Source organism: Pinus tabuliformis, chromosome X (assembly GCF_031772625.1).
Source record: "Pinus tabuliformis cultivar Carrire ecotype Pingquan chromosome X, CPIR1, whole genome shotgun sequence".
Taxonomy (NCBI): Eukaryota; Viridiplantae; Streptophyta; class Pinopsida; order Pinales; family Pinaceae; genus Pinus; species Pinus tabuliformis.
The window spans coordinates 94,292,296-94,318,991 of record NC_142308.1 but is presented as its reverse complement, the minus strand read 5'-3'; the positions used below and the strand labels follow the sequence as shown (position 1 = coordinate 94,318,991).

Genomic DNA, 26,696 nt, shown 5'->3' with positions numbered 1-26,696 from the left:
TTTACTCTATCAAGTAAAATAAAATAAAAATTATAAAAAATCTAAAAATTAAATAACTATAAAAAACAATTAAATAATATAAACTCATAAAAAAATTACGAGGGAAGAAAATAAAAACCTTTCCACTCATATCAAATCCATATTAAAGATAAATCTTTACAAATTTCTACTTTTCCACTATTTCTACTTTTCGCCACTACTTGTTCCTATCCAACGATCTGATTCATGGTAAGATTTTAATTCAACAATATTCCGTGTGAATGTATTACTGACAAGGAGGATATTATAAGATATCCGGTATAATCCTGTTATATCAGTGACTCGAAACTCAGTTACAGGTTTTTCAATTCTGGTCGCAGCGAATTGGTCACAGAAATTCACAGCTCTAGAGCAGAAAATGAAAATCACATCTTTGGAATTAAGTAAAAATTCCTAACATCTACGTAATTAATAACCAAGCTATTAAACACTATAAAGTATAATGTCCCGTCTGGTAAGAAGTTTCTACAAGACCAGGGCTTTATTTCAACAGCTTCTACATGGTCTGCTGTTTTTATTTTACTCCCACACAACGTAATGTGACCAGTTGGCAATACAAATATGATACATACGTAATTACACTGCTACGGCAAATCGAGTAGTTGGAACCGCAAAGAGTTTGTGGGATCTGGGCATTGTAAATTCATACTTTTCAGTCATGTCCAGGTCCTTCACATCCATGCCCTCAGGAAGCTTCCAATTGAAACAGTGCACGAGTTGCGCCACCGCAAACTCGACAACAAGAGTTCCCAGTTGCTGTCCTGGACATCCTCTCCTGCCTCCTCCAAACGGAAGCCACTCAAAGTTCTGAATTCTAGAATCTATGGAACCAGCTTCCATAAATCTCTCTGGATTGAAAGTATCTGCATCCTCCCCCCATGACTCAGGGTTCGTTGCAATCTCCCAAAGGTTCACCAGAACGCGAGTTCCCTTGGGGATTTGATAACCCAATATAGTGCAGTCCTCCACAGAAGCGTGGGGAACCCCAAACGGCCCCGGTGGATGGAGTCGAAACGTTTCTTTCATCACAGCTTGTAAGTAAACGAGACTAGGCAGGTCAGACTCGCTTACCATGCGATCGAATCCAACTACACGTTCCAACTCGCCCTGAAGCTTCTTCATCACTGGTGGGTTCTTCACTAGTTCGGCCATTGTCCAGTCTATGCTTGTAGAATACGTGTCCGTGCCACCGGCCAACATATCCTGTCACCATTGTAAACATAAGTTCGGGGTCACAATTATTGAATTATCGGAAACCATTGGAATAATTGATGAAATAATATATCCAAAATCAACATACTTTAGAATGAAGGTTTCTTTGTGATTAGGATTCATTTGAAATTTATTTTCTTGTCCATCATATTATATATACTCCCTGTGTTATTCTTAAGAATCAAGGAAGACTTAGTGCATAGTTTTGCTCATCATATTGAAATTATTATTTTAGCTGACCAATTTTTTTGAAACATTCTAAACCCTAAACCTGTTAGTGTGATTCATTTTCCAGATAAAATGATTAATAATGAATCGTATTAGATGGTTTGAGAAATTGACGAAATAATCTCAATATGATAGAAGGCGATAAATTTCATATTAACATACTTACCATAACAGTTTTAATATTATTTTTTCTGAATTTATTACATTGCAATTATTTTTGTAAAAAAACTATCTAGTATTGTTCATTTTTGGGATAAAATGTTGTAAATTGAAAAAAATAAAATTCAATAGGATAGATCAGGGAGATAAATTTCAAATTAACATACTTACCATAACAGTTTTAATATTATTTCTTCTCGATCTATCACATTGAAATTATTTTTGTCAAAGAACCATTTAGTATGGTTCATTTTTGGGATAAAATGATGAATTATATTAGATGGTTCAAAACATTGGCCAAATAATCTGGATTAGGAAGAAGAATTTCAAACCAACATATTTACTAGAATAACGACTTTAATATTATCTTTAACAGCTTTAATATTATCTCTTCTAAATCCATCACACTAAAATTATGAATCACAGTGGATGATTTGAAACATCGGCAAAATAATCTGGTTGGGGAAGAAGAATTTCAAATCAACATATTTATTAGAATAGCTTCTTTAATAATATCTTTAACACATGAAAATTATTTTTGTCAATATTTTAAACCAACTAGTATGGTTCATCTTTGGGATAAAATGACAAACCACAATAAATCTGGATCATGAAGAAGAATTTCAAATCAACATACTTACCACAATAACAACTTTAATATTATCCCTTCCCATCCATCACATTGAAATTATTTTTGCCAATATTTTTTTGACATTTCTAACTATATATTATGGTTCATCTTCAATAATGTTTATCTTACCCATAAAATGATAAATCACACTGTATAGTTCCAAACATCAATTATTTTTGCCAATATTTTTTGACATTTAAAACTATCCAATATATAGATAAATGTTTTTTGGATTAATCATATTTTCAAGATTGGATATGAACCACATTAGTTGGTTCAAAAGATGTACCCAATCTTGAAAATATGATTAATCCTAAAAACACTTATCTACATTATAGATCACAAAAATCTCAGATCTAACACTATCCAATATAATTCATAATCCCAATTAAAAAAACCACACTAAAATAATTCCAAAATAAAAAAGCAAAGGTAAAAAGTAACCTAACCCCAATGGGAGAAGATGAATTTCAAGCCAAATATACTTACCAGAAGAACGGCTTTAATATTATCTCGTGAAGGTTGGAACGCTGCATTTTTATCGACCGAGGCTGCAATTAAAACATCCACAAGATCTTGTGGAGCGTTGGCGTCATTCTGCGCAGCGTGATCATCAATTACTTTCTCTAAGAAATCGTCCTCCGACTTCCTTACTTTCTTGAAGCGACGGCTGAAGCCTTGGAGATCCATCCAGGCCAAGTATGATATGTAGTCTTCAATGTTAAAAGAACCAGACAATTCAACAATTTCTTTCACCATTGATACCAACCCTATGTTGCCAATTATGTCCTGGTCACTATATTTTCTACCGAAGGCCATCCTGCACATTATATCAGTCACCAGACCTGACACGATCTTGGTAATGTTCACAGGCCGATGAACTAAACTCAGAAGAGAGCGAATCATGGCAGAGACTTCCTCTTCTCTTATGTAGCAGAAGTATTCTATGCGCTTAGAGTGGAGCACCTGTGAAACACAGACCTGGCGCATCTGCCTCCAGTAAGGTCCTAACGGAGCAAAGACCACATCCGTGTAAATGTGTTAGAAAACCTGCACAGATGAATCTAGCTAGTAAAGGTTGAACACACAGCTTTGCAGAGAAAAAACACTAAAAGAAAATCGAAAGAAGAAAAGAATGATTCTATAGAAAATTATGTTACAATGCTCATGATATAGCATTACTGGGTGAAGATCCCAAGGTAATGACTATAGTGGTGATCAATGAGAAGACTCAACATCTACAACAAGTTCCGGAGATAACTAGTCAGTTGTGGAGTTAAAGAAGGAGCAAATCAAGGAGTAAATCATGTAAAAGGAATTTTGCATGAAATCCCATGCTCTAACTAAAAGTCTGCATGTAGATGTGTAGTAGTTCCAACATGAAAAAGGAATCTTGCATGCAGTCACATGCTCTAACTAAGACTCTGCATGTAGGTGTGTAGTAGTTCCAACACCCCCCCTGAACACCACTATGGGGAAAAATAGAAAATGGGCCCTGGCCACTAAGGCCAAAGGTCACCCAAAATACAGTGCAACTTGTACTAAAATTGAGTAAAGAGGGTGGGAAAAAACCCCCCTCAAAATACAATGTAATCAAAAGAGAAGAGGAAGAAAAATACAGTTGCTAAGCAATCGTGTCCTTCACTCCAAGACGATCATGCAAAGAGCGAAACTTTTGCTCAGTGAATGTCTTAGTGAAGATGTCTACAGTCTGTTCTGCTGAAGGACAGAACTACAAATCAATGACCCGATCATGTACTAAGTCTCTGATGTAGTGCATTTGGATCTCTATGTGCTTCGTCCGCTGCCGCTGTACTGGATCCCTACAAAATTTGAGAGTGCTTTGGTTGTCACACCAAATGACAATGGGCTGGTGGAACTGGACGCCCAACTCAGTGAGGAAGTGTTGTAGCCACAAAGCCTAAATGGTGATGTTGACTACTCCTCGGTACTCAGCCTTAGCTGAAGAGAGAGCAATAGCAGCCTGCTTCTTGCTCGACCAACAGATAGGGCCAGATCCTAGACTGAGTGAATATCCAAAGGTGGACTTGCGATCAATGTTGTCTCCTGCCCAATCAGAATCTGTGAAGCCAAGGAGATTCAATGCAGTGCCTGCTGCATAGTGAATCCCGAAGGTGATGGTGCCCTACACATATCGGAGGATGCGCTTGGTAGCATTCCAGTGTAGCTCATGCGGCTCCTGCATGTATCTGGAAACTGCCCCTACTGCATATGAGAGATCTGGTCTGGAGTGGGTGAGGTACAATAAGCTCCCCACTAGCTGTCGGTAGAGAGTGCTGTCAACTAATAGAGTGTCACCTCCATCCTCAAGGCGAACCCCAGACAGAAAAGGAGTCGGTGCTGGCTTGCAGTCAGTCATGCGAAATCTCTCGAGGAGATCCCGTGCATACTTAGCCTGAGAGAGTTTGATCACTGTGGCATTCTGGCTGATCTCAAGACCAAGAGAGAAGTGTAATGGACACATGTCCATCATCAAGAACATATCATGCAAGGCCCTCTTGACCGTAGCAATGGCTGAAGCCGAGCTGCCAGTGATTAGGAGATCATCTACATACAAAACTAAGATAAGAAGAGAATCATGTGTCCTAAGCATGTAAACATTCGGATCAGACTTACATCTTTCAAAGTTTTGTGATAAGAGAAAAGAATCCATCTTCGCGTACCAAGCTCTCGGGGCTTGCTTAAGGCCGTAGAGAGATTTCTTCAGTCTGCAGACCAAAGATGAATCATGAATGAAACCATGTGGCTGCTCCATGTAGATCTCCTCAGATAGGTCTCCGTGAAGAAACGCATTCTTCACATCCATCTGATGTACTTCCCACCGTTGGGCAGCCGCAATGGCAAGTGTAAGGCGTATGGAATCCATCTTTGCTACTGGAGCAAAGGTCTCGTCATAATCAATGCCATGCACTTGTTGGAAGCCTTTGGCTACTAGCCTTACTTTCCGTCTAGTGATTTTCCCATCTGCAGCACTCTTGGTCCTGTAGACCCATTTGCATCGGAAAAGTTTCCTTCCTGAAGGAAGGGGGACCAGATCCCAAGTCTGGTTCTCGAGGAGGGAGTTATACTCCTCCTCCATGGCGGACTCCCAAGATGGATGCCCAGCAGCCTCAGCATAAGACTGTGGATCAGAAGACTGAACCAAATGACAATGCTAGGAGGGTGATGGTTCAGTGGCAGTGAGGACAAGAGGAGGCTCAATAAACTCTGAGCTAGTCCTCTGTAGATCAGAATTATCCCCCACAAGACCATTTCTAGCAGTTGGTTGGTCTTGTGCATATATCTCATGTAAGCTCCTTGTTCTCTGATTTATGACAGGGGAATATGATTCACTGCTGGAAGCCCGATCTGGGCTTGGATGTGGATCATCATTTTCATGCACTAGATTTGTATCTGAAGACTTTTTCTTTGCATCTGCATGCTCTTCCTCGGCATCTGCATGATCTGTATCAGCATCTGAATGCATTGAGTCATCATCTCGGACATGAGGTAGATAAAAAGTGTCTACATACGGCGCTTGAGGTGCATGCGAGAGACTTTCCTCAAATTTGACACTTTGCTCAATGATGAGCTTGTCCGTAGAGGGAATCAGGAGTCGATATCCCTTCACACCATCAAGGTATCCAACAAATATGCACTCAATGCTCTGTGGATCAAGAGCTTTCCTCTTTTCAGAGGGAATCCGGGCCCATGCTCGAGAGCCGAAAACACGGAGGTGAGTGACCTCTGGTTTAGTGCCGCTCCAAGCCTCAAAGGGGGTCTGGTCCTTGATAGACCTATGAGGAGATCTGTTCTGGATGTAGTTAGCACAATTAAGTGCTTCGGCCCAAAGCTTATGAGGCAGTGACTTGGCATGCGACATGCAGGAAGCCATCTCTTTGAGAGATCGATTCTTTCTCTCAGCAACTTCGTTCTGCTACGGAGTGTATGGAACTGTATTCTGCAACTGTATGCCAGACTAAAGGCAAAGGTTCTGAAGTGCTGTGTTAACATATTCGCCCCCATCGTCTGTACGGAGGGCTTTGATCTTTCTCTCTCACTGTGTCTCAACTAGTGCTTTGAAATCTTCAAAGTGCTCAAAAACTTCAGATTAGTTCCTGAGAAGATACACCCAAGTATACCGTGAGGAATCATCAATAAATTTAAGCACATACCTTGCTTTGTTGATGGAAGGATGAGGAAAAGGTCCCATGAGATCACTATGGATCAGATCTAGAGGAGAGGATGCTCTGTGAGTCTTGCCGGTGTCAAACTTTTCTCTGGGATGTTTGCCAAGAACACACCCTTCACAAACTCCTTTGGAGAAACTGATATTTGGCAAGCCTTCCACCATCTCATTCTTGCTTAGCTGCTACATATACCTGTAATTTAAGTGACCAAACCTCTCGTGCCGAAGCCTACTACTATCATCAGCATGTGTAAGCAATAAGGAGGATTCAGATTCAATAAATTCAGAAAATGTATAAAGTCTGGCTCCATTGTTTAACTCACTAGTTGCAATTTTGGCATTGCTATGTAGATCATATATGTTCACTGCATCTGGAGTGAATTCCACTCTCTTTCCGGTGCCGGAATGAGTGATCTGATAAACTGAAAGCAGGTTTACCGAAAGTTTTGGAACATGAAGCACATCTTCAAAGCTTCCGTGTAAAAGTTCCACTCTACCTTTTCCGGTGACCTCAATAGGTGAGTCATCTCCCATGAGGATGGGAGGTCCTTTGCATGCATCCAAAGAGGAATAGACTTCCTTTGCAGCAGCCATATGATGTGATGCACCAGAATCTATAATCCATGCATCAGGAGAAGAATTAATTGCAACTAAAGCATGAAAATTGTTACCTTTCCCGTGTGGCGGATCCTCAGTTTTCTTCTTGGCGCCCTGAGGGATGTGGTCCCCAAGGTTGTGCTTCTGAAGGATTTCTGCCATTTGGTCAATTTGTTTCTTCATGCAAGAGGATTCTGGATGGAATCCTCTTTGACAGTAGGTGCATCTGTTTCCTTTCTTCCCTTTCTCATTTCTCGAGCCAGAGGAGTCATTGAAGGGCTTGGTGTACCCTTCCTTCTTTGGATGGGAATGTGCTTTTCCTTTGTCTTTTTGCTGCTGATTTTTCTGATTTGAATCAAATCTGTGATTTTTATTGTGGCTGCCATCATGCACAGCAAGTGCATGTGCTTTTGGAGGTTTGATTTTCCCCATGCCAATGATTTTATCTTGCTCAAAAATAAGAGACTCCATAAATTCTTTGAGAGAAGGCATAGTGTAGGATTTACCTGTTGCGAGCCTTACTGAATGAAATGTAGACACAAAGATGGAGTATTCCGGTCCGAGCTTTGACATAATAGAGAGAACTTGGCGACTCTCCTCCTTGGATTTGTCAATTCCACAACCCTTGAGTTGCAGCAATAAATCATTATATTTGGTGAAGAAATCTTGAATTCTGTCATAGTTCCGTGGATCTAATGATAGTAGCTCCACTTCGAGCAGATGTCCTTTCATCTCATCCTATTTCTCGTAGAGCTCTTCAACCTTTTTCCAAATCTCATTGGGAGTATTGCAGGGAGATAGATGAAACTGCAACTCTGGAGAGATGCACATGCATATGGATCCGTGGGCCTCATCCATATGGTTGAGGTACTTGGATTTCTCTATGGCTGAAGTGGGTTCCACTTCTGTAGCCATGGTAATCCTGTACAACCCTTTATGACGAAGGTATCGAGCCATTTGGTCCTTCCATTCATGATAGTTGTACGGTGTTAGGATCGATGCTTTGGGAAACTCCATTTTTCTGTCAATCTTCGATCTCCAAGCTGTAATACTTGAAAAATAGAGTATTGGTGCGCCTTTTATCTAGCAACCTGTGGGCTCTGATACCATGTAAATGTGTTAGAAAACCTACACAGATGAATCTAGCTAGTAAAGGTTGAACACACAGCTTTGCAGAGCAAAAACACTAAAAGAAAATCGAAAGAAGAAAATAATGATTCTGTAGAAAATTATGTTACAATGCTCATGATATAGCATTACTGGGTGAAGATCCCAAGGTAATGACTATAGTGGTGATCAATGAGAAGACTCAACACCTACAACAAGTTCCGGAGATAACTAGTCAGTTGCGGAGTTAAAGAAGGAGAAAATCAAGGAGTAAATCATGCAAAAGGAATTTTGCATGCAATCCCATGCTCTAACTAAAAGTCCGCATGTAGATGTGTAGTAGTTCCAACATGCAAAAGGAATCTTGCATGCAGTCACATGCTCTAACTAAGAGTCTGCATGTAGGTGTGTAGTAGTTCCAACAATCCGAGGAATTATAGGTCAAGTATTTTGCAGCGGCGGATGGAGACCTGCTGGCAAAAATGCGGTCATTGGTCTTGAGAAACTCCTTGGCCATATCTGGAGAGGAGACGACCAAGGTGAGGGCGGAGCCGAGGCGGAGAGACATGAGAGGCCCGTATTTCTTAGATAGCGCCGCCAGAGCGCGGTGGGGAAGGTCTCCCAGCAGGTGAAGGTTGCCGATGATGGGCAACGGAAACGGCCCCGGGGGCAGCCTCCCCTTAGGCATGCTACCAGATTTTCCATTCCTCCCCCTGTAAAAGAAACTCCATGCCGCCACTGTCAATACAAAGATAAAAGCACTGAGTAGTTTAATATCAAAGTGATTACCTACGTTCCGCGAAACTGGGAACTGGTGAAAACCCAACTCCGTCGCCATGATCAATCTAAGCTGTGCACGCTCACTACTTCCAACCCAATGAATTACTGGACATATTTTTCTGTAGAGTGGGGGAAATACTTATAGGCTGGTCGAACATGCATAGACGTCAGGTAAAAGAATTTGGCTCTCATTACTTACAGGATGGGGGTATGGTCATAGTCAACACACGTGAAATTATGGTCCAGTTGGAGCCCGGAAATCACCTTCCACGATTCTCTCTGCACGCGAGGTAGACTTTGGGCCTCCATTAATCCTGCCACTGGTCTCTCTGCATGTCTTGTAAAGGTTGCAAATATCTGCGCAGAATCATATCTCAACCTTTACGAAATATGGAATATGTAAATCACGATATTTTTTGTTGGAAATCAGAACTAAGATAATCGGTAATTTCTAAAGATAGATTATCACTATTACAGCTATAATTATTTCAAAAGTGTCATACTTACCCGATTGAAGGAACAAATCATCCCCAAACCGCTTAAACAAACTATGTCACTATTACATCAGAACAGTGTAGCAGCGGGGAACTGAAAAACTGGGAGTTTATATATCTTTTCCATCTCAATGTTTGGTATTTCCCAATTAGGTTGTGGATTAAATTCCTGGTCTACGACTCTAGTATCAAACAAAACATGTGTATTGATTTTGTTCAAAAACTTTGTAAGCCATGCCCATTTTTTTTTCATGTGATGTTTTCCCTAACATCCATACTGATGAAGATAAAAGGTACATATATGATATCTTTTGTAAATGAATATCTACTCTATATAACTTTTTAGTACATACATTATGGCTTTTGTGGGTTCCCCCAGTTGGAATCTCCACTTTGTATCATATCATGAAGATTTTGTGGGATATGATACTTCACTTTGGGGATGGGAAAGAATAAAAAGCTTGATCAACACTCAGAGGGCTCCTCCTATATAAGGAAGCATTAGCCTCAGCTCAAGACACTGACTGAAGACCAAACATGACCATTATTTAGGGGATTTTGGAATCCTCCTATCAATGCGTCTTCAAACTATCATGACCAATTATTTAAGGGAATTTGGAATCCTCCTATCAATGAGTCTTCAAACTTATTGTGTCTGGCAACAAGAACACAAGTTAGACATGAGTTATCTAACCCTGGTCATACAAGAGGATTAATCCCAAATTGTATGAGTCTGATATGTATGTATTTGTAATCATGACTCAGACCCCATTCTACATCTTCCTTTCTAATGAGAGGAATTTGATATACACTTTGACCAACAGAAACAAGAACATTTACAGAGGAAAATCTAAATAGTGTAGTAGCGTGGAACTAAAAAACTGGGAGTTTATATATCTTTTCCATCTCAACGTTTGGTAGTTCCCAATTAGGTTGTGGATTAAATTCCTGCTCTATGACTCTAATATCAAACAAAACATTTGTATTTCTTTTGTTCAAAAACTTTGTAAGCCATACCCATTTTTTCTCATGTGTTGCTTCATGAGATTCATTAGAGAAATTAAAACTTTTCCTAGCATCCATAATGATGAAGATAAAAGGATTAAAAGCACTTGAAAAATTGCATATTTGTAATCATGGGTCATGTCCTACGCCCAACAACACCTTTCCTCAGCAACAATGGCACTTATCGTGGTAGACACCTTCGGATTTTGCTTACAACATATATGTTTCTCCTTATCTTAATAATGAAGTGGGCACTTTTAAGGAACAATGCAAAATATTTATTATAAAATCCCTGATCACCATAATGTGGCTTATCTCCGACACTACATAGCCTCCATGCCAGGTAAAATACCTGAATTAGTTCAACAGCCACTATCTGCACAACACATTTCCATAGATACATGGTCTCTATCCGCACTTCACCAACACATTCTTACCATTCTGAAGAATGAATGTGCCACCAACAAATCTCGTAAGAATGTCAAAAAGCAGTCGCATTTCAGCCCCACCATCTGTGACTCCTTTACTGAAACATATCATTTTGGATGTTATAAGAACCACTCCAGAAAGGGTTCTCAAAAAGACCAAAGTGTTAAGTGTTCTTGTAGGTCTTGACCTCCTACTACTAAGAAAAACAAATATAGGTCAAGATCTTCTATAGCCAGAAGATCACAATTTGTTTTCAAGAAAAGGTCTAAACTAACGAAATAGTCTAAATGCTTTATTTGTGGTCAGACTGGTCATTGGACCAACAGATGTCCCAACAAAGGAAAGAAAGGAATCCAGAAAAGATTGTTGAAGTTTTTAAATCCTCTTATGATCTAGCTGATTGGGATTTAGTTTCTCAAACAGATTCTGATTTTGAATGTTTTTCTGTACATAATACTCATTCAGATAATAGCTATGACATTGATGAAAAATTCCAAAAGGTTTCTCTTTTAGACAATAATAGTGACAGTAGTGAGTGTACATATTTGTCCAATTGTTTCATGTTTTCATTTTATGATCTCCAACATCAAATTGAAGAAATCTAGAGACAAAAGGCCTCTCTTCATCCTAGCTTGATTATTCCTCGAAGACACCTCCAAGAAAATATTGACCATTTGCAGGCTTCTATTCCTCACAAGATAACTGATGGAGAGGACTTTGAGATTTTAGATTGGCATATAACAACAGAAGCATCACAAGAATCCACTGGTAATATTGCAGAAAAATTATTGGATAAGATTAAAAGGGTAGAAGAAGATCTCCAAAGAGACAGAAATGAGATGAAGGAGCTTGCACAAAGGATTCAAGACAACATGTAAGAACTTGATAGTCTGAACTCACAGTTTGTTTCTTCTACTTTCCTTTCGTATCAAACTCCATTACTATTGGCTAATCAACACAGTAATGAAAACATTCATGACATCAGTGGTATTGATGATAGGATGGTCATCCATGTAAAAATAAAAGTGCCAGGTTACAAAGAATACATTCTTGATGCTCAGATTGATACTGAAGCTATGAGCAACTATTGCAAATTCAAGGCCATTCCTGCTTACTATTGGAAACCCACTCAAGTCCAGTTTAGAGCAGTTAACAAACAACTGATAAAAATTCCATATATTGCTCTAGACTTTCCAATATTATTAGGATCACAAGAAGCATATGTCACTTTATATAATAATGATACTAGTGCTGATATGTTGCTTGGACATGATTTTATGAAAAAAATCATGCCAATTAGCATTGAAAAGGACATGATAATTTTTAGCATTCAAGGCGAAAAGGTGCAAGTCCCTGCTAATAGTAAATACACACTCAGAGTAAAACCTAATGAGGTAAGCAATTTCGATGAAGCAGTAACAAATCTTTCCAAGATACAGAAAATTGTCAAGCATGCAAAAATCCATGGCCCTACTGTTCTATTTGATATTGTAAATAAGTTGAAAAATGATTGTACAATCGAACACCCTGATGCATTCTGGTTCAGGGAAAAATATTTTGTCTCACTTCCATTTCAGAGAGAAGGCTATGTCAAAGACCAAAAGCCATCAGCAAATCACATGAGGTCATCTGAACATGAGCTTTTTAAAGCAGAAATTAATGACTTGATAAAGAGAAAACTAATAGAACCATGCAAGAGTTCTTGGGCATGTCTAGCTTTGTATGTCAATAAGCACTCAGAGAAAAAATGTGGAAAAAGGAGGTTAGTTATCAACTACAAAGCTCTGAATGAAGCTCTTGTGCCCATTAAATATCCTTTACCTAATAAAGAAATGTTGTTATCAAAGATCGCCAAAGAAAATGCATTCAATAAGTTTGATCTTAAAAGTGGGTTTTGGAAAATTGGCATTAATCCTCAAGACAGATATAAAACAAAATTTGTGCTACCTAGAGGACAATTTCAATGGAAAATTATGCCATTTGGTTTGAAGAATGCCCCATCAAAATTCCAAAAGAGAATGGAAGATCTTTTTTGAGACTATTCTTTTATCATTGTCTACATAGATGATTTGTTAATTTTCAGCAAGGATATTAGTGAACATAAAAAACACTTAGAGATATTTTATCAAGTTGTTTTCAAGCATGGTCTAGTTCTTTCTGCCTCTCCAGATAAGTTCATTATTGCATAAACATGGAATGAGTACTTGGGTTTAATCATATCCCAAGGCAGAATATAATTACAACCACATGTGTTGAATTCTTTATCAAGCAATTTTATCTAGAGCAAGCCATAGATATAATGCTTCTGCAACAAAGGCTAAAAAAGGGAAGCAACTGGAATGACTAGATGACCAAAGGCATAAGAAATATAAAGTAGAAAATCAAACAACTACCACATTTGGCTCTTCGCCACAATGACCTACCATTCATTCTTGAAACAGATGCGTAAGATTACTGTTGGGAAAAAATCTTATTGCAGAAATATGGAAAAAAGGAAGAAGTGTGTGCATATGCCTCAGGCACATTCTTAGACGCTAAAAAAATTATCCTTCTTCCCATAAAGAAATTCTACCAGTAAAGAAAGCTATAAAAAAATTCAGATTATTCCTTAAAAGTGTCCACTTCATTGTTAAGACAGACCTCAGGCACATGAAAGGAATGTTGCAAAACAAAAGATTGCTTGAACAAGGTAATTCCATAATTTTAAGATGGGCTTTATGGTTAGATGGATATGACTTTGATATGATATATAAAGCCAATAAAGAGAATTATATTTATATGGCTAGTTGCAACTGATCGGATCATGGACACGTAGATCAAGAACACTCGCGAACAGAAGATCCAACTGTATTGAGTTGTCAAATCCAGCCAACTCCTGCACCAAGGAAAATGGCTCACTAGGGACCAAGTTCAACAGAGGTTTCCTCATCTCATGGAGGAACTCAACGCAAAGGAGACCATTTCTTCCTAAGGGGGGAGGAACGATCCAGGTGGATATTGGTGGCCACCCACCTATTCCACGTGGACCCCCACCATTGCTTCTTTCAATTTTTTAGTTTCCTTAATTGTAGCACAATTTACTATTTTTGGTAGTTTTTTGGGTCCTGAACTTTTGGAGCCGTTTTGAGGCCCTAAACGACATTTTTTTGGAAAGATCTCTCTAAGAAATTTTAATGAAATCACATTTTGAGATGTATTCCTCTAAGAGATCTTTCCAACAAGGTATCATGCACATCAAACGAAGATAATATGACCAAGTTACGACCCCGGGAAGTTGGCTGCCCAACTAACCCCAACGGGGCCCATAAACTCTTGGTGTTACATCTCCTCGGGTTAGGGTTTTGGTTGTTTAGGGTTTTTTCTTATTGTTCAATAATAAAAAGGCCCTTGATCCTCATTGTAACTCAGTTCAGAGACATGTAGCCGCCACATCTCTTCTCAGAGATAAGCTATCATCGCCCGAGCTAGTCTCATTTCCATTCTGTTTGTAAGCATATTTCATTATTTGATATTAATGAGAGATAGTCTTATTTCTACTGCATCTCTATATTTATGGTTATATGTGTAATTTGTTGTGTTCCTATTTAAATTCAAATCATACTAATAGATGGAGTCTGAATAAATTGAAATCATAGACTTTTGAAGAATCAGTCCACCAACATTTTTCTTGTTTTCTTTCTACTTCTCAATAATTTGTTTATGTGAGTATTCCCTTAATTCTAAATTTGAATTTATTCTCATTATTTTTGATGTTGAATCACTTTTATATTGCTCCATTGCATCATACTCTTGTATATTTTTCCTAAGTACTTACACTTTCCTTGTAGTCTCCATGATATAATCCATCTCTTTCATTGTTGTCCCATTATATGGATCCACTACCATTGTTGCAATAGAACTCACTATTTAACTTACTATGTTTGAAGGATGGTCATCATCGATTGAAATAATCCCATTCAATATCTACTTCTTATGGGCTAGTTCTTTTTAATTAGCTTGTCTTACATTTGATATAACGTGATGAGTTTGTAGAACCTCTTGAACTTCTAACAAGCTCTTCTTATTTGATAATATCCCTATTTTCATATTAGCATGATGAATATAAAGCACGAAGATAATGAAAACTCTCAAGTTAGAAGTAACTGTAGAATTTCTCACTGTAGATCACTTGATAATGCAATATACTAAAGCAAAGTACTTGATCTACTTATACAAACAAACTTGCAGAAGCTTAATCAGTTTTGAACAAGATTAAATAGGAACACATATAACAGAGAAGAGGAGATCATAGACATGAAACGCAAAGGAATAATATGGGGAAAGCCTCGGCTAAAAACCTCGCTATTTGTATTATCATACACGTGGAAATATCTTAGGATTACACAAAGCTTTAGCTCACAAGCTATCCATCTCTTGGTACAATCCATCACTGTTGCTCATAGACAGAATAGACAACACATATGCCTTCCTTATGTCCTACAAGCCTCCTATTTCCTTGCGCAGTTTCTCTTGGGTCCTCAAGTTTTCACCTGTGTGTAATAATCCCTCACACACTGCTCTGACCTTTGAGATAACTGCACAATCCTAAATGAGTGAATTCCTTCTGCATGGATGAGATTCCTTTAGAAGAAAATTCCTCCAACTGATAGTACATTTTCCCTTCCTTTAATCTCAACTAGGTCTTTGACTGAACTGACATGCATGAGTTATTTGTGAGAGAATATTAAGTTATTTGAAGTGCAGCAGTTACATGCATGCATGCATTAACTAACTGAACTCACAATCAATTCCACAAATTGTTGGAACTAATCTAATTGGACTTAACTCAGTTAACTAAGCTAACTAATTACTACTCAAAGTACAACTCATCTTGATCTCCTTTAATCAAGGGATAACTTCCTTAATCAAGAGGGAAACTATTGCATGTCTTCACATACACTTCATGTTTGATTTTCTACAATAATTAACTCAAGATGAATTAATTAATTATTTTACAAACAACTGTTAAGATCAAATTCGAATTTTAATTCTCAATTTTAGTTCAGGAATTAACTAAAATTGGAATCTATCCCAAAATACTATTTATAGCAATGCTACTTTTAGCATTTCTATTTTATCATTCCTTGTTGCTATATCCAACACTGGTACCTGAAATGCTTTTTATAGCATTTCTTGTTGCCATTTTCAACAGTAACCTTATATGTATGACAAGTCTAACCCTTCCCTTGTATAAATTAAAAGATTTCATAATTTTCTCCACCATGGGTAGAGCATATTTTATTCTAATCACAAAAGAGAAAACTTTAGTAGGTAAGAAAAATAATATTTTAAATTTTTGTAGCAAAATAATAAAGAATGAGTTTAATATTTGCTTAATATACTCCAAAGAAAAAAAATTAAGAATTATGAAAACTTGAAGCAAGGGTGGTTGATCTCTAAACCAACTACTCTCTTACTCTAAAATCAAGATTCAATTGAAACAAATGTTGTCATTCTAAAAATAAAATCAAGATTCAATTGAAACAAATGTTGTCATTCTAAAAATAATCTTAGTGTGTACTCATAGTATACACATATAAAAACAATAAATATGATATCATCTATAAAATATTCAAAATCGGTTTTTTAACCTTGGTTTTGGAACAATCCTTGTCCACTCTAAAACCAAAAAAGGTTTACCATGCTAATAAATTGTGTACAACAGTAAATGCTCAAAATTACAAAATTGGTAATACATAATCAAATAAATCAAGTAAAATTTATAACTAAAATATTTAGCATAAATGGTGTACAACCGTAAATGCTCAAAATTAGAAAATTGGTAATACATAATCAAATAAATCAAGTAAGATTGATAACTAAAATATTTTAGTGAATAAAACTAGGCAAATTGATCATGGATGGCATTGGATAAATATTTGGCATAGCTTACCAATTCGGACTATGATATCCTAAGATAAACTCTAAGAGTGTGTCATCAATAGTATATTCATTATTATATCTCATTATAAAACAATACATTGAAAGTTGAGAAAGAAATGTTAGAAGAAGTAGTGTTAGTTGAGGAATGATCAAATTTTCTAGTAATAAATTCACCAATAAAAATTTCCTATAGGAAAATTGAAATATGTAATAAAAAAATATTTATTAAGGGATTTTTAGCTATTGGGTAGTAGAAACATTTCAAAAATGGTATTTAAGAAAACAAGTGTAATTCAAATATGGTATCTAAATCAATAAGAAAACAAGTGTAATATGGAGCGTTGTTGGTTTGTATTTGTCTCTTATGTAAAAAGAAATTGACAACTTAATTAAAATAAAATCAATAAATAACTAAAATTGTAAATAGACAAATGTTTTCAACAATAAACAAGTTGGTTTAAATGATTATATTAAGAATAATCACATTATATAAAATATTAGTCACTAGGTTGTTTGGCATGTGGCTACTAAGAAATTAGTCACTAATCATTTAAAAATCCATGAGGTAAACTTTGGTAATATGCTTAATTTTATATTTCACATTTCTAACTTTTTAATAAATTTACAATTTTTGAATAGCTATAATAATTATTATAGTTTGGCTTTTAATTATTAAAGTGATTATTAATGGTATTACTTCATGTTTTTTTATTTATTATTATTGTTTAAAAAATCACATTATATTAAGTGATTTATTAGTAATTTTTAAGAAGATAACATAAATATGTGAAGTAAATTAAATTATCTTTTTAAATATACAATAGAGATTCTTATAGTTAAAATATAAAATATTTGAATAATGTGTTGCTTAATATAAATAAGGGAGATGTATAATTATGTTTATAATTAATATGAAGTTTACATATAACATTTTAAGAATCAACTTAAATCTATGTTAACTCTAGATTCATCACACATAAAGAAAGATCAAAATTTGAGGAAAGGTTTGTAGAATTAAGAACTTAATCCCTCACAATGCATGGTAGCTAATACATTTAAATGAACTGTTACTTAGCATGAGATAGAAGTGTAATATTTTTTGTAATAAACATAGAGTTGACAAGTGACATATTAATAACTAACATAGATCCATATTTAATGTAGAATGAAAATTTGAAAAAAAAGGTACACCTCTATGACTTTGACAATTTTTTATGCACCAATTATTTTCTAAAAACATATATTTACAATCTGATCATTACTTTTGCATCAATTATTTTCTAAAAACATATATTTACAATCTATCAAATTTTAAATAAACATAAGTAATATATATATATATATATATATATATAATTTAAAATAAATTTAACTAAATCAAAATTTGGAAAAAAAATGAAAATTTAAACTATTATTTTAAATACAAGGGAAACAAAAAAATATTTATTATTTAAAAAATCAAATTTAAAATAATTTTAACTACATCAAAATATATATATATATAATTCAAAAAAATCAAATTTAAAATAATTTTAACTAAATGAAAGTCTAAACCATAAAAATATATTTACCATTTTAAAAAATCAAATTTAAAATATATTTAACTAAATCAAAGTTTAAACAGAATGAAAATTTAATCTGTTATTTTGTTAAATTTGTACAATTTGAGGACAGTGGACTACTTATAAAAGTTTTCAAATAATCATCAAGGTTTGAGAAGTGACACTCAGATTATCTTAAACCTCCAAAATTTCAACATTGCTGTAATTGTATTTTTCTGATATGACTTATATTTTTTCATTAATTTTGTGGCAGAAAATTGGTTTTGAGGGGGGGCGATTTTGAAGAACAAATGGTAGACAGTGATCAGCATAGGGGCTGACTGACGCGGGTTCTTGTAGGGTCGTAGAAATCTAGGTATGAGTATACCATCAATGGTATCTCATATAACACAATTACTACGAAATTTCATGTAAATTGGATACGGGATTTATTTATCTTTTACTTTTAATTTATTATTATTATTATTATTATTATTTGATTTTATAGTTATGGTTAAGTTAGATATTAAATTGATATATAAGATTTTATTGTTTGTGTAGAGATTTGATTACCAGATATTAAATTGACTATTAAGCTAGATATCAAATTGTTGTATGAGACCTATTTGTTTGTGCAGAGATTTGACTACAAGATATCAAACTATATCAAATTGGTGTATGAAACCTCTTTGTTTGTACAAAGATTTGACTACCAGATATCAAATTGACCACTAATCCATATATCAAATTGGTGTATGAGACATCTTTGTTTGCGCAGAGATTTGACTACCAGATATCAAATTGACTATTAAGCCAAATATCAAATTGTTGTATGAGACCTTTTTGTTTTTGCAGAGATTTGACTACCAAATATCAAATTATATCAAGTTGGTGTATGAGACCTCTTTGTTTGTACAAAGATTTGACTACTAGATATCAAATTGACTACTAAGCTAGATATCAAATTGGTGTATGAGACCTCTTTGTTTGTGCAGAGATTTGACTATGAAATATCAAAATATCAAATTGGTGTAGGAGACCTCTTTGTTTGTGCAGAGATTTGACTACCATATATCAAATTGACTACTAAGCCAGATATCAAATTGGTATCAAATTGACTACTAAGTCTACGAACACATACATACTCTACCCCTTTCTGATTTTGAACTTGTAACCTCTAACAAACACATGCTCTTAATCATTAAGCCCACTCAAATTATATATTCATGAATTGTTTTAACATACAATTACTTTAATTTCAACAATTATTTTATGTTTTTTTATTCACCATATTTAAAATTTCGACATATATATTTATGATTAGTCAAAAATAATTCTTTGAATTTAATCAAACTTTTATCTCCTTTCACAAATATTATCAATAATGAATTTTAAACTAGAATTTAACCGAACTTTAACAATAATCATAATAATATTTAAACTAGAATTTAATTGAACTTTAACAATAATCATAATAATATCCTCATAAGAAGACAATTCCCTTAATATATAATCATTAATTGTGTAAAATCAATTATTGTTGTAACATCGAGCTCTAAATGGGGATGATTCTTCTCCACGAAGCATCAAAGATTGTAGTTCAATGCCTAATTTATCGGGTAATGGAGTCCTTAACAAATTTTCACATGCTGCATGAATTAAGCATTAAATGTGTGAGATTATCCATTAATCTATCTTTCAAACTTCCAAACGCATAATAATTATTAACTAGTAAATGAGCATTGAATTATTAAGAGCATTCATATGATAGGCATTTCTTTTTCATTTTACTTTCAAGATTGAATAAGTATATGTTTAAGATTAAATTTTAATTTAATACTTTTAAAAATTAGTTGTTCATTTTTTGCGCTTATCCACTTGAAATGTTGATGAATTATTCCCTTCCATCTAAATGATTATACTTCTATGGAAGTTGCAGGTCTATAATATTGGAAAATTGATCATTTAAATTCAATGAGAAATAATGAATTGACTTTAGAGAATGCTGCTTATTTTGCATGAGTGAATTATGCCTTCAATGTTTTAGTTACTAGGGAAGAAAGTCTCCTAGACAATGAGCTAGCAAGGAAGAAACATTGACGTCCAAAAGGAATGATAATGTGGAGGGAGATATGCATAGTGATGAGACTAAAAGATCTAGGTCAAGGGCCATGCCCAATTTCAATGTTATAATTGAGAAAAAAATTGATATTTTAATGCAAGATGTTGTTAAAATCAAATGAAAGCTATTCAAATGGAAATGCTCTCATGAGTAAGCTAAGTTTTAGTTTAAAAATTATGTTTTTTTGTCTTGAAAGTTATAAAATTTCTGGTCATATATTGAAAAAATCTAGCAAGGATTTTTGTAAATCTAAGTAAAAGCTATCAAAATTCATAATTTTAGGTGCCCTAAACATTTTTGATGGTGCTGAATCCATTTCCACTATCAAAAACATATTCAAACACTGCATCTACAAGGTTTTTTGAATTTTTTTTTGACCATCCAAGCAATTCCTCTGCCTCCGTAAACTAAAATTTGTGCCTCATTGAGAGTATAGTTTACATAAACAATTGAAAATTATCTTGTTTTTATGTTATTATTATGATTATATATCATCTTTAAATTGTTTGGCTACTATGTAACTTAATATTTCCTTTTCTTTAATAAAAAGTTATGATGAGAATTTATGTGTGTTTTTTCTCTTTTAGAGGGTTTCAAATAAGAGTAAATGTTATGTATCTGAGATATATGTCAATAGTTGTTTTACAAATTAAAATTTATTAAAAAATAAAAATTTTATCAACATGCCAAATAATATATTAAATAGGTTTATGATAAAATGATGTATAAAACTATATTAAATATTGAATTTTCAATTATAATAGTATAAATGTTTCAATTTTATTTACTTATTATAATTTTTATCAATAATAGACATATAAATATAAAATATAATAATTATATTATAGTAAATAGTTATTTAAAAAAATTAGAAAAAAGTATTTCTTTTGATTAATGATTTTTTATTCATTAAATTTATTCTCTATAATCATTTTGACATAAATATTTATTTAATAATTGAAATCTAAATATATTTCTTATTTTTATAATTTAATTTAGTGAAAAATACTCAAAACATTATCTTCAAAGCATATTGAAATTTCAGAGTTTCAATCAAAAGCATATTGAAATCTCAGAGTTACATTTAAAAATTCTATATAAGTAGGTCAATTATGTATTTTCAATATTTCTTTATTTTGTATGTGTGATGATAGTGTTAGTGAAGTCATTCTATTACCATATATTTTGTTATGCAGTCAATATAAATCTATAATTCCAACAAAACATATATATTTATCCATTAAAAATTGAATTGAATTTCATTTTCATATTATATTTATATAAAATTAATTTTATAGCTAAGTGGTATCTCTTTAAGTCAAATTGGGATGATTATCTAATGTAAATGAAAATTTATAAAATATCCATAATTTGATTTTATACTCAAAAGAGTAATATCAAGAATTATTGGTTCTAAATAAAAAGATTATACATTCAACTAAAATTTCTAAAAATTTATTAAAAAGAAAACATGAAAGGGTAAGCCATATAAATATTTAAGAGACAATGGGATTCCTACTGAATCGTGAGTTATAGTTGGTTTGAGTAATGATTAAAAAGCTGGGTATACAGATAGCTTAAATCAAGTATAAGAGTTCAATGTATGGCATTATGAGAACCAAACATTTGAAAAGATTTTTCATGCAGAATATGGTACAGGCAATGAAGCTTTGGTGTTGAGGATATCAGGAGATCGTTCTTCTCGCATTGGTTGTTTGTTTGGATGCCATCAGAAATGCAGATGACCACCATTATACCTTCATTATTGAACCGAAGACATTTACCAGGTTATGCATGTAGTGAGTTAACAAGATTGATTATTTCTCCATCTTCCATCCAAAGTGAGTTAAAAATATCCTTTACTTCACTGACAAATCTATCAACATGTTCACCATATGAAGATGTCAAGCGAATGTACAATTTGTTTGAACGAACCAAGAGAAAGTATCAACAATTTGTTTGAACCAACAAAAAGAAAGTATCAATTGACAATTTCTTCTCGGAATTCTCCAAGCTTATCAGATGAACAATATCCACGTCTTTAAGCTTGCCACTGAGCTTATCAGTGTCCTTGGTTAGGATTGACGGTAATTTCCACAAAACAATACCACTCTGTCTCCTCACCTGATGGTGATTTCATGAATTGGTATTAGTTATTTGATTTTAGATCACACAGTGGTGGTAATCAACGTTTAAAGGTCGTGACGGAACTGAATACCGCTTCGTCCTGAAATACACATTGGTTTGTTGGTGACGAGAACCTGAAACGGGCCAGGAACAACATAGTCGCTGCGCAAAAAGGAAAAGGTATGTCTTCTAGCAATTATAGTGCAAAGTTATGTTGTATTAATGGGTCTGGGTTGAATTATTTGAACCTGGAGTTTTCTTGTTAATTAGAAATTAATTCTTGTTTCTCTCTGGAAAGGAATTAATTCTTGTTCGTATGTCTGTCTCTGGTTATAATGGTTTTATAATGATTTCTCCTTCTTATTCTCTTGGCTAGGGCCATTCTGAAAGGCATTCATTAGATATGATCCTTTCACTCCTCTCACAGTCCAAATGATAGCCTGCAATTATCCTATAGCTCCCTCATTCCCTTCCTTTCTCCAAATAGATACTTCATGTTTACAGTCTCATCCCCTAGACACATGTTGGTATAAGTGGATTAACATTTTCTCCGTATCACGTCCCTGCAAAAGCTTTGCCATTCAAATTTGTTATAGGTGGTGGTTTTGCCAGGGTTGGTAATGCATCTGCTGTTGTGAGGGTCCTGAGTCTTGAACCGGCTCGGAAGGCAGTTTTCGCACTTACTGGTTATTCCGGGAATGTGCTGTTACCGGATTCTGACACTGGAAATTCTGGGGGAGTTTTCAAAACTATTTAGGTTTAAAAATAATTGGATCCAATTGCTGGCGCCCGTTGGAGGTGACGGGTGTCCCTGCCCCTACACTTAACACACTCTTCCTGACATCTACCCCTATCCCTCATACATGTAAAATTACTGTTTTCGGACAGTCTACGTTATCGAGGTGATATCTTCCAAATTCAGGCATTCGATCTGGCGGCGAGTTCCAGGAGGGTTGAGAAGTGGGAACTGTCGTGACTGCATGCGATCAGGTGATCTTTATTGTCTACCATGGCCTGGCCTGTAGTTGGGAAGATAAATTTTCCAAGGGGATGTACCTATCCTTATGGTTATCCTACCTGGCAACGTTGACATTCTCTTGGGAGGTGGTCTCCAGGTGGGTTGGGACGTGGGAACTGTCCCGACTTCTATAGCTTGTCTTGGTAGGAGGGACATCATTAAGTCCTGAAGGGAGTACCAATTATTCCATATATGCTGATGGACCCTTTTGAGTCTAAAACATCCTTAAACGAAGCATTCATCCAAGCCACATTGGCGGCTGAGTCACAATGCCACACAAACCTGGACGTGAAATGGAATGTGGCATGCTCCCCTCGGCTGACAACCATGGGTGACGGAAGAGACATGTGGGCAGATGCCGGCTTCCAGCTTCAGAATAATTTGGAAGGGAAAAAAGGTGGCAAAAGGCGAGGTGGAAAAAAACAATGTGCTATCAAGATAACAACACATGCACCTATACATTCTTTCGGCCACGATGTTCTCCTCGATAGAGTAATGAGTCTCCAAAAGAGGGCCTTAGTAGGAAGGTGGTATTTTACAAAGATAGAAGAAGCCAAGATGAGGCAGTGGCTGGCAAAAAAATGGAAAATCTTGTTGGGTTATGTCCCCATGGTGGTGAGGCTAGTACAACTTTCATTTTTTGAGTGAAGAGGATGTCAGAAAAATCATTGCAATGCCATGGGTCAAGGACCATGGATTTTTGGCAATGTATGCATGGTACGTAGGCTTTAATCCGTTGAAGAAAATGCTCGAAAACAAGCTTATCTGTGTTAAATTTCCTGGATTACCTTTAGAATTTTGGACGAAGGAAGTATTTATTGATATTGGCAATGCCATTGGTAAATTCATATACGTTGATCCTCGATGTTTGGGAGCTAGGGATAAAAGGATAACATGGGTCCTTATAGAAAAATATTTTAGCGAGGCCTTTTTGTATCACATTGAGCTAAGGTGGGAGGACATAAATCTCACACAACGCTTGGATTTTTGGGGAATTCCATTCTGGTGCCTCAATTGTCATCAAACTGGACATTTAATAGCTAATTGTCCCAAAGCAAGAGGAGGGTGGTGGCCTTCGTGGGAATGTAAAGGGACTCATCAAAGGCTACAAAAGGAGAACAAGTTGGAATGCCTCTCTCCACGTCATGGATATGCCACGAAACATATTGGAAATATTTCGGGCTCAGGTAACTCCTTTCACACTAATCAGGTTTTTTCTGAGCCCTCTCCTCGCTCTATAAAAAATGTATTTGCTCCTATTCCTATTCATGTTCACTCCTCCTCCCCAACGTCAAAACAGTCTGGCTCTCATATTGCTGCCAACTCTCCATATTGGGAGCATCACTAGCTTCTTTCCACTCCAGTCTTGCCTCAGCCGTCGATACTGTCACAACACACTATGGCAGATATTCCATCTACCTCATATGCCACATATACTCAAGCCCAAAGTCTCCATTCTCTCGCTACACAACCAAATTCTCCCATTGCTAAATCTCCCGCTCAAATATCTCTGGTCTCATCACCAAATAACTCTGTGGACAACGATCTCGACTTCCTTCTTCAAAGGAAAACCCTTGACCTTAAATCGCTCACTATTCATAAGCCAAAGGGATCTGGTTCTCTTGTAATAAGTCCCTCCTCAGTAGGGAATATCACTGTGAGATGTACAAACAACAGAGGCAGTAGACACTTCAGAGGTCACTCACGTCAAACCCATACAACCCTGACAAACTCATCGTCTCTCATTGATATCCCCATTTCCTCTCCCATCTCTCCCAGGGCACTTAGAGCATGTATGCCCTCTAATAGGCTCAAATGAGCTCCATCCTTTTACTGAATATAAGGGGTTTGGGGGCCCTTCAAAAATTCCTCGCATTAAGAGACTGGTTTTCACATCTCATTCCAACATTATTCTCATCCAAGAATCAATGCACTCTGCATCACAAAAAATCGATTATTTTAGGAGGATGTTTCCGACATGGTATATGGTGGCAACTGATGCCACAGGAAGATCTAGGGGTTTAGCAGCTTTCTGGGACCCAAGGTGGGCAAAACTGAAGGCATTTTCCTGCTCGATGGGTATTTTTCTGGTTGGTAACATCAGAGGTATCCAGGGAAGAATGCACATCCTTAATCTATATGCTCCTTACAAAGAGTGGGAATGTTTTTGGGATACAATGGAGGCAACTGGGATCCTTCATTCATCCTCTCTGATTTTAGTTGGGGATCTTAACTATACCCTAGGGGTCGAGGAGCTGTGGGGACAATCTAGGGTGGTGGATAAGATGGCACAAAAGCTAAGGGACATTATTTTCTCATACAACTTAATAGATATTTGTCTGCCAAATAATGCTCCTACCTGGGATAATGGAAGAAGTGGAAATAGCTATATATCAAAGAGACTTGATAGATTCCCTATACAAGAAAATATGGTGGAAAATATGCGGGATGTAAGATCTCACATTATTGAAAACTATGTATCAGATCATCACCCAATCACTCTCTTCTGGTGCAACACTGATATAAGAGCTGCCTGCCTTTTAAGTTTAATATAGTTTGGCTTGAAGACATAGATATTGATTCTCTTATCAGATCATTTTGGCTAGAAAGAAGAGATACAAAGGAAGACCTCTCGTATACTGAAAGGTTTATGAGTAGGCTTCGAATTCTTAAAACAAAGGTAAAAAATGGGAACGGAAGAAGAAGGAAAATTTGAGAAGGGAGATGACAGATATTGAGGAGGCCTTAAAGACCATGCATAGCCTACGATTTGGCAGATGAGTGATGGTGAAGGGAACTGCTATAAGAAACAATTGGAAATTACAGCCTTGGCGGTTTCATATTTCAAAAAGGCATATAAAAGAATGGAAGTGGAGGAAGCAGACTCACAGGTGGGGGCAGTAAATGAATACCCTACAATGTTTAATGAGGAGGACAATGTGGATTGTTTTGAGCCCTCTCCTTGCTCTATAAAAAAATGTATTTTCTCCTATTCCTATTCATGTTCACTCCTCCTCCCCGACGTCATAACAGTCTGGCTCTGATATTGCTGCCAACTCTCCATATCGGGAGCATCACCAGCTTCTTTCCACTCCA

The 26,696-nt window shown here is 35.7% G+C and overlaps 2 protein-coding genes across 2 annotated transcripts; one reads left to right on the top strand and one right to left on the bottom strand.

The window, feature by feature from the left end:
- Positions 1 to 615: 615 nt before the first annotated feature.
- Positions 616 to 9,000, bottom strand: LOC149138561 (cytochrome P450 71AU50-like). The gene is made up of 4 exons (XM_089450394.1): positions 8,586 to 9,000; positions 3,251 to 3,319; positions 2,759 to 3,150; positions 616 to 1,242 (listed from the first exon to the last, which is right to left on the bottom strand). Exons 1-4 carry the CDS (start codon positions 8,998 to 9,000, stop codon positions 616 to 618), a joined length of 1,503 nt encoding a protein of 500 aa, XP_089306520.1.
- Positions 9,001 to 11,871: 2,871 nt separating this feature from the next.
- On the top strand, positions 11,872 to 23,339 carry LOC149138560 (uncharacterized). The gene is made up of 2 exons (XM_089450393.1): positions 11,872 to 12,632; positions 23,195 to 23,339. The coding sequence occupies exons 1-2, from the start codon at positions 11,872 to 11,874 to the stop codon at positions 23,337 to 23,339; spliced, it is 906 nt and encodes a 301-aa protein (XP_089306519.1).
- The last annotated feature ends 3,357 nt before the right edge of the window (positions 23,340 to 26,696 follow it).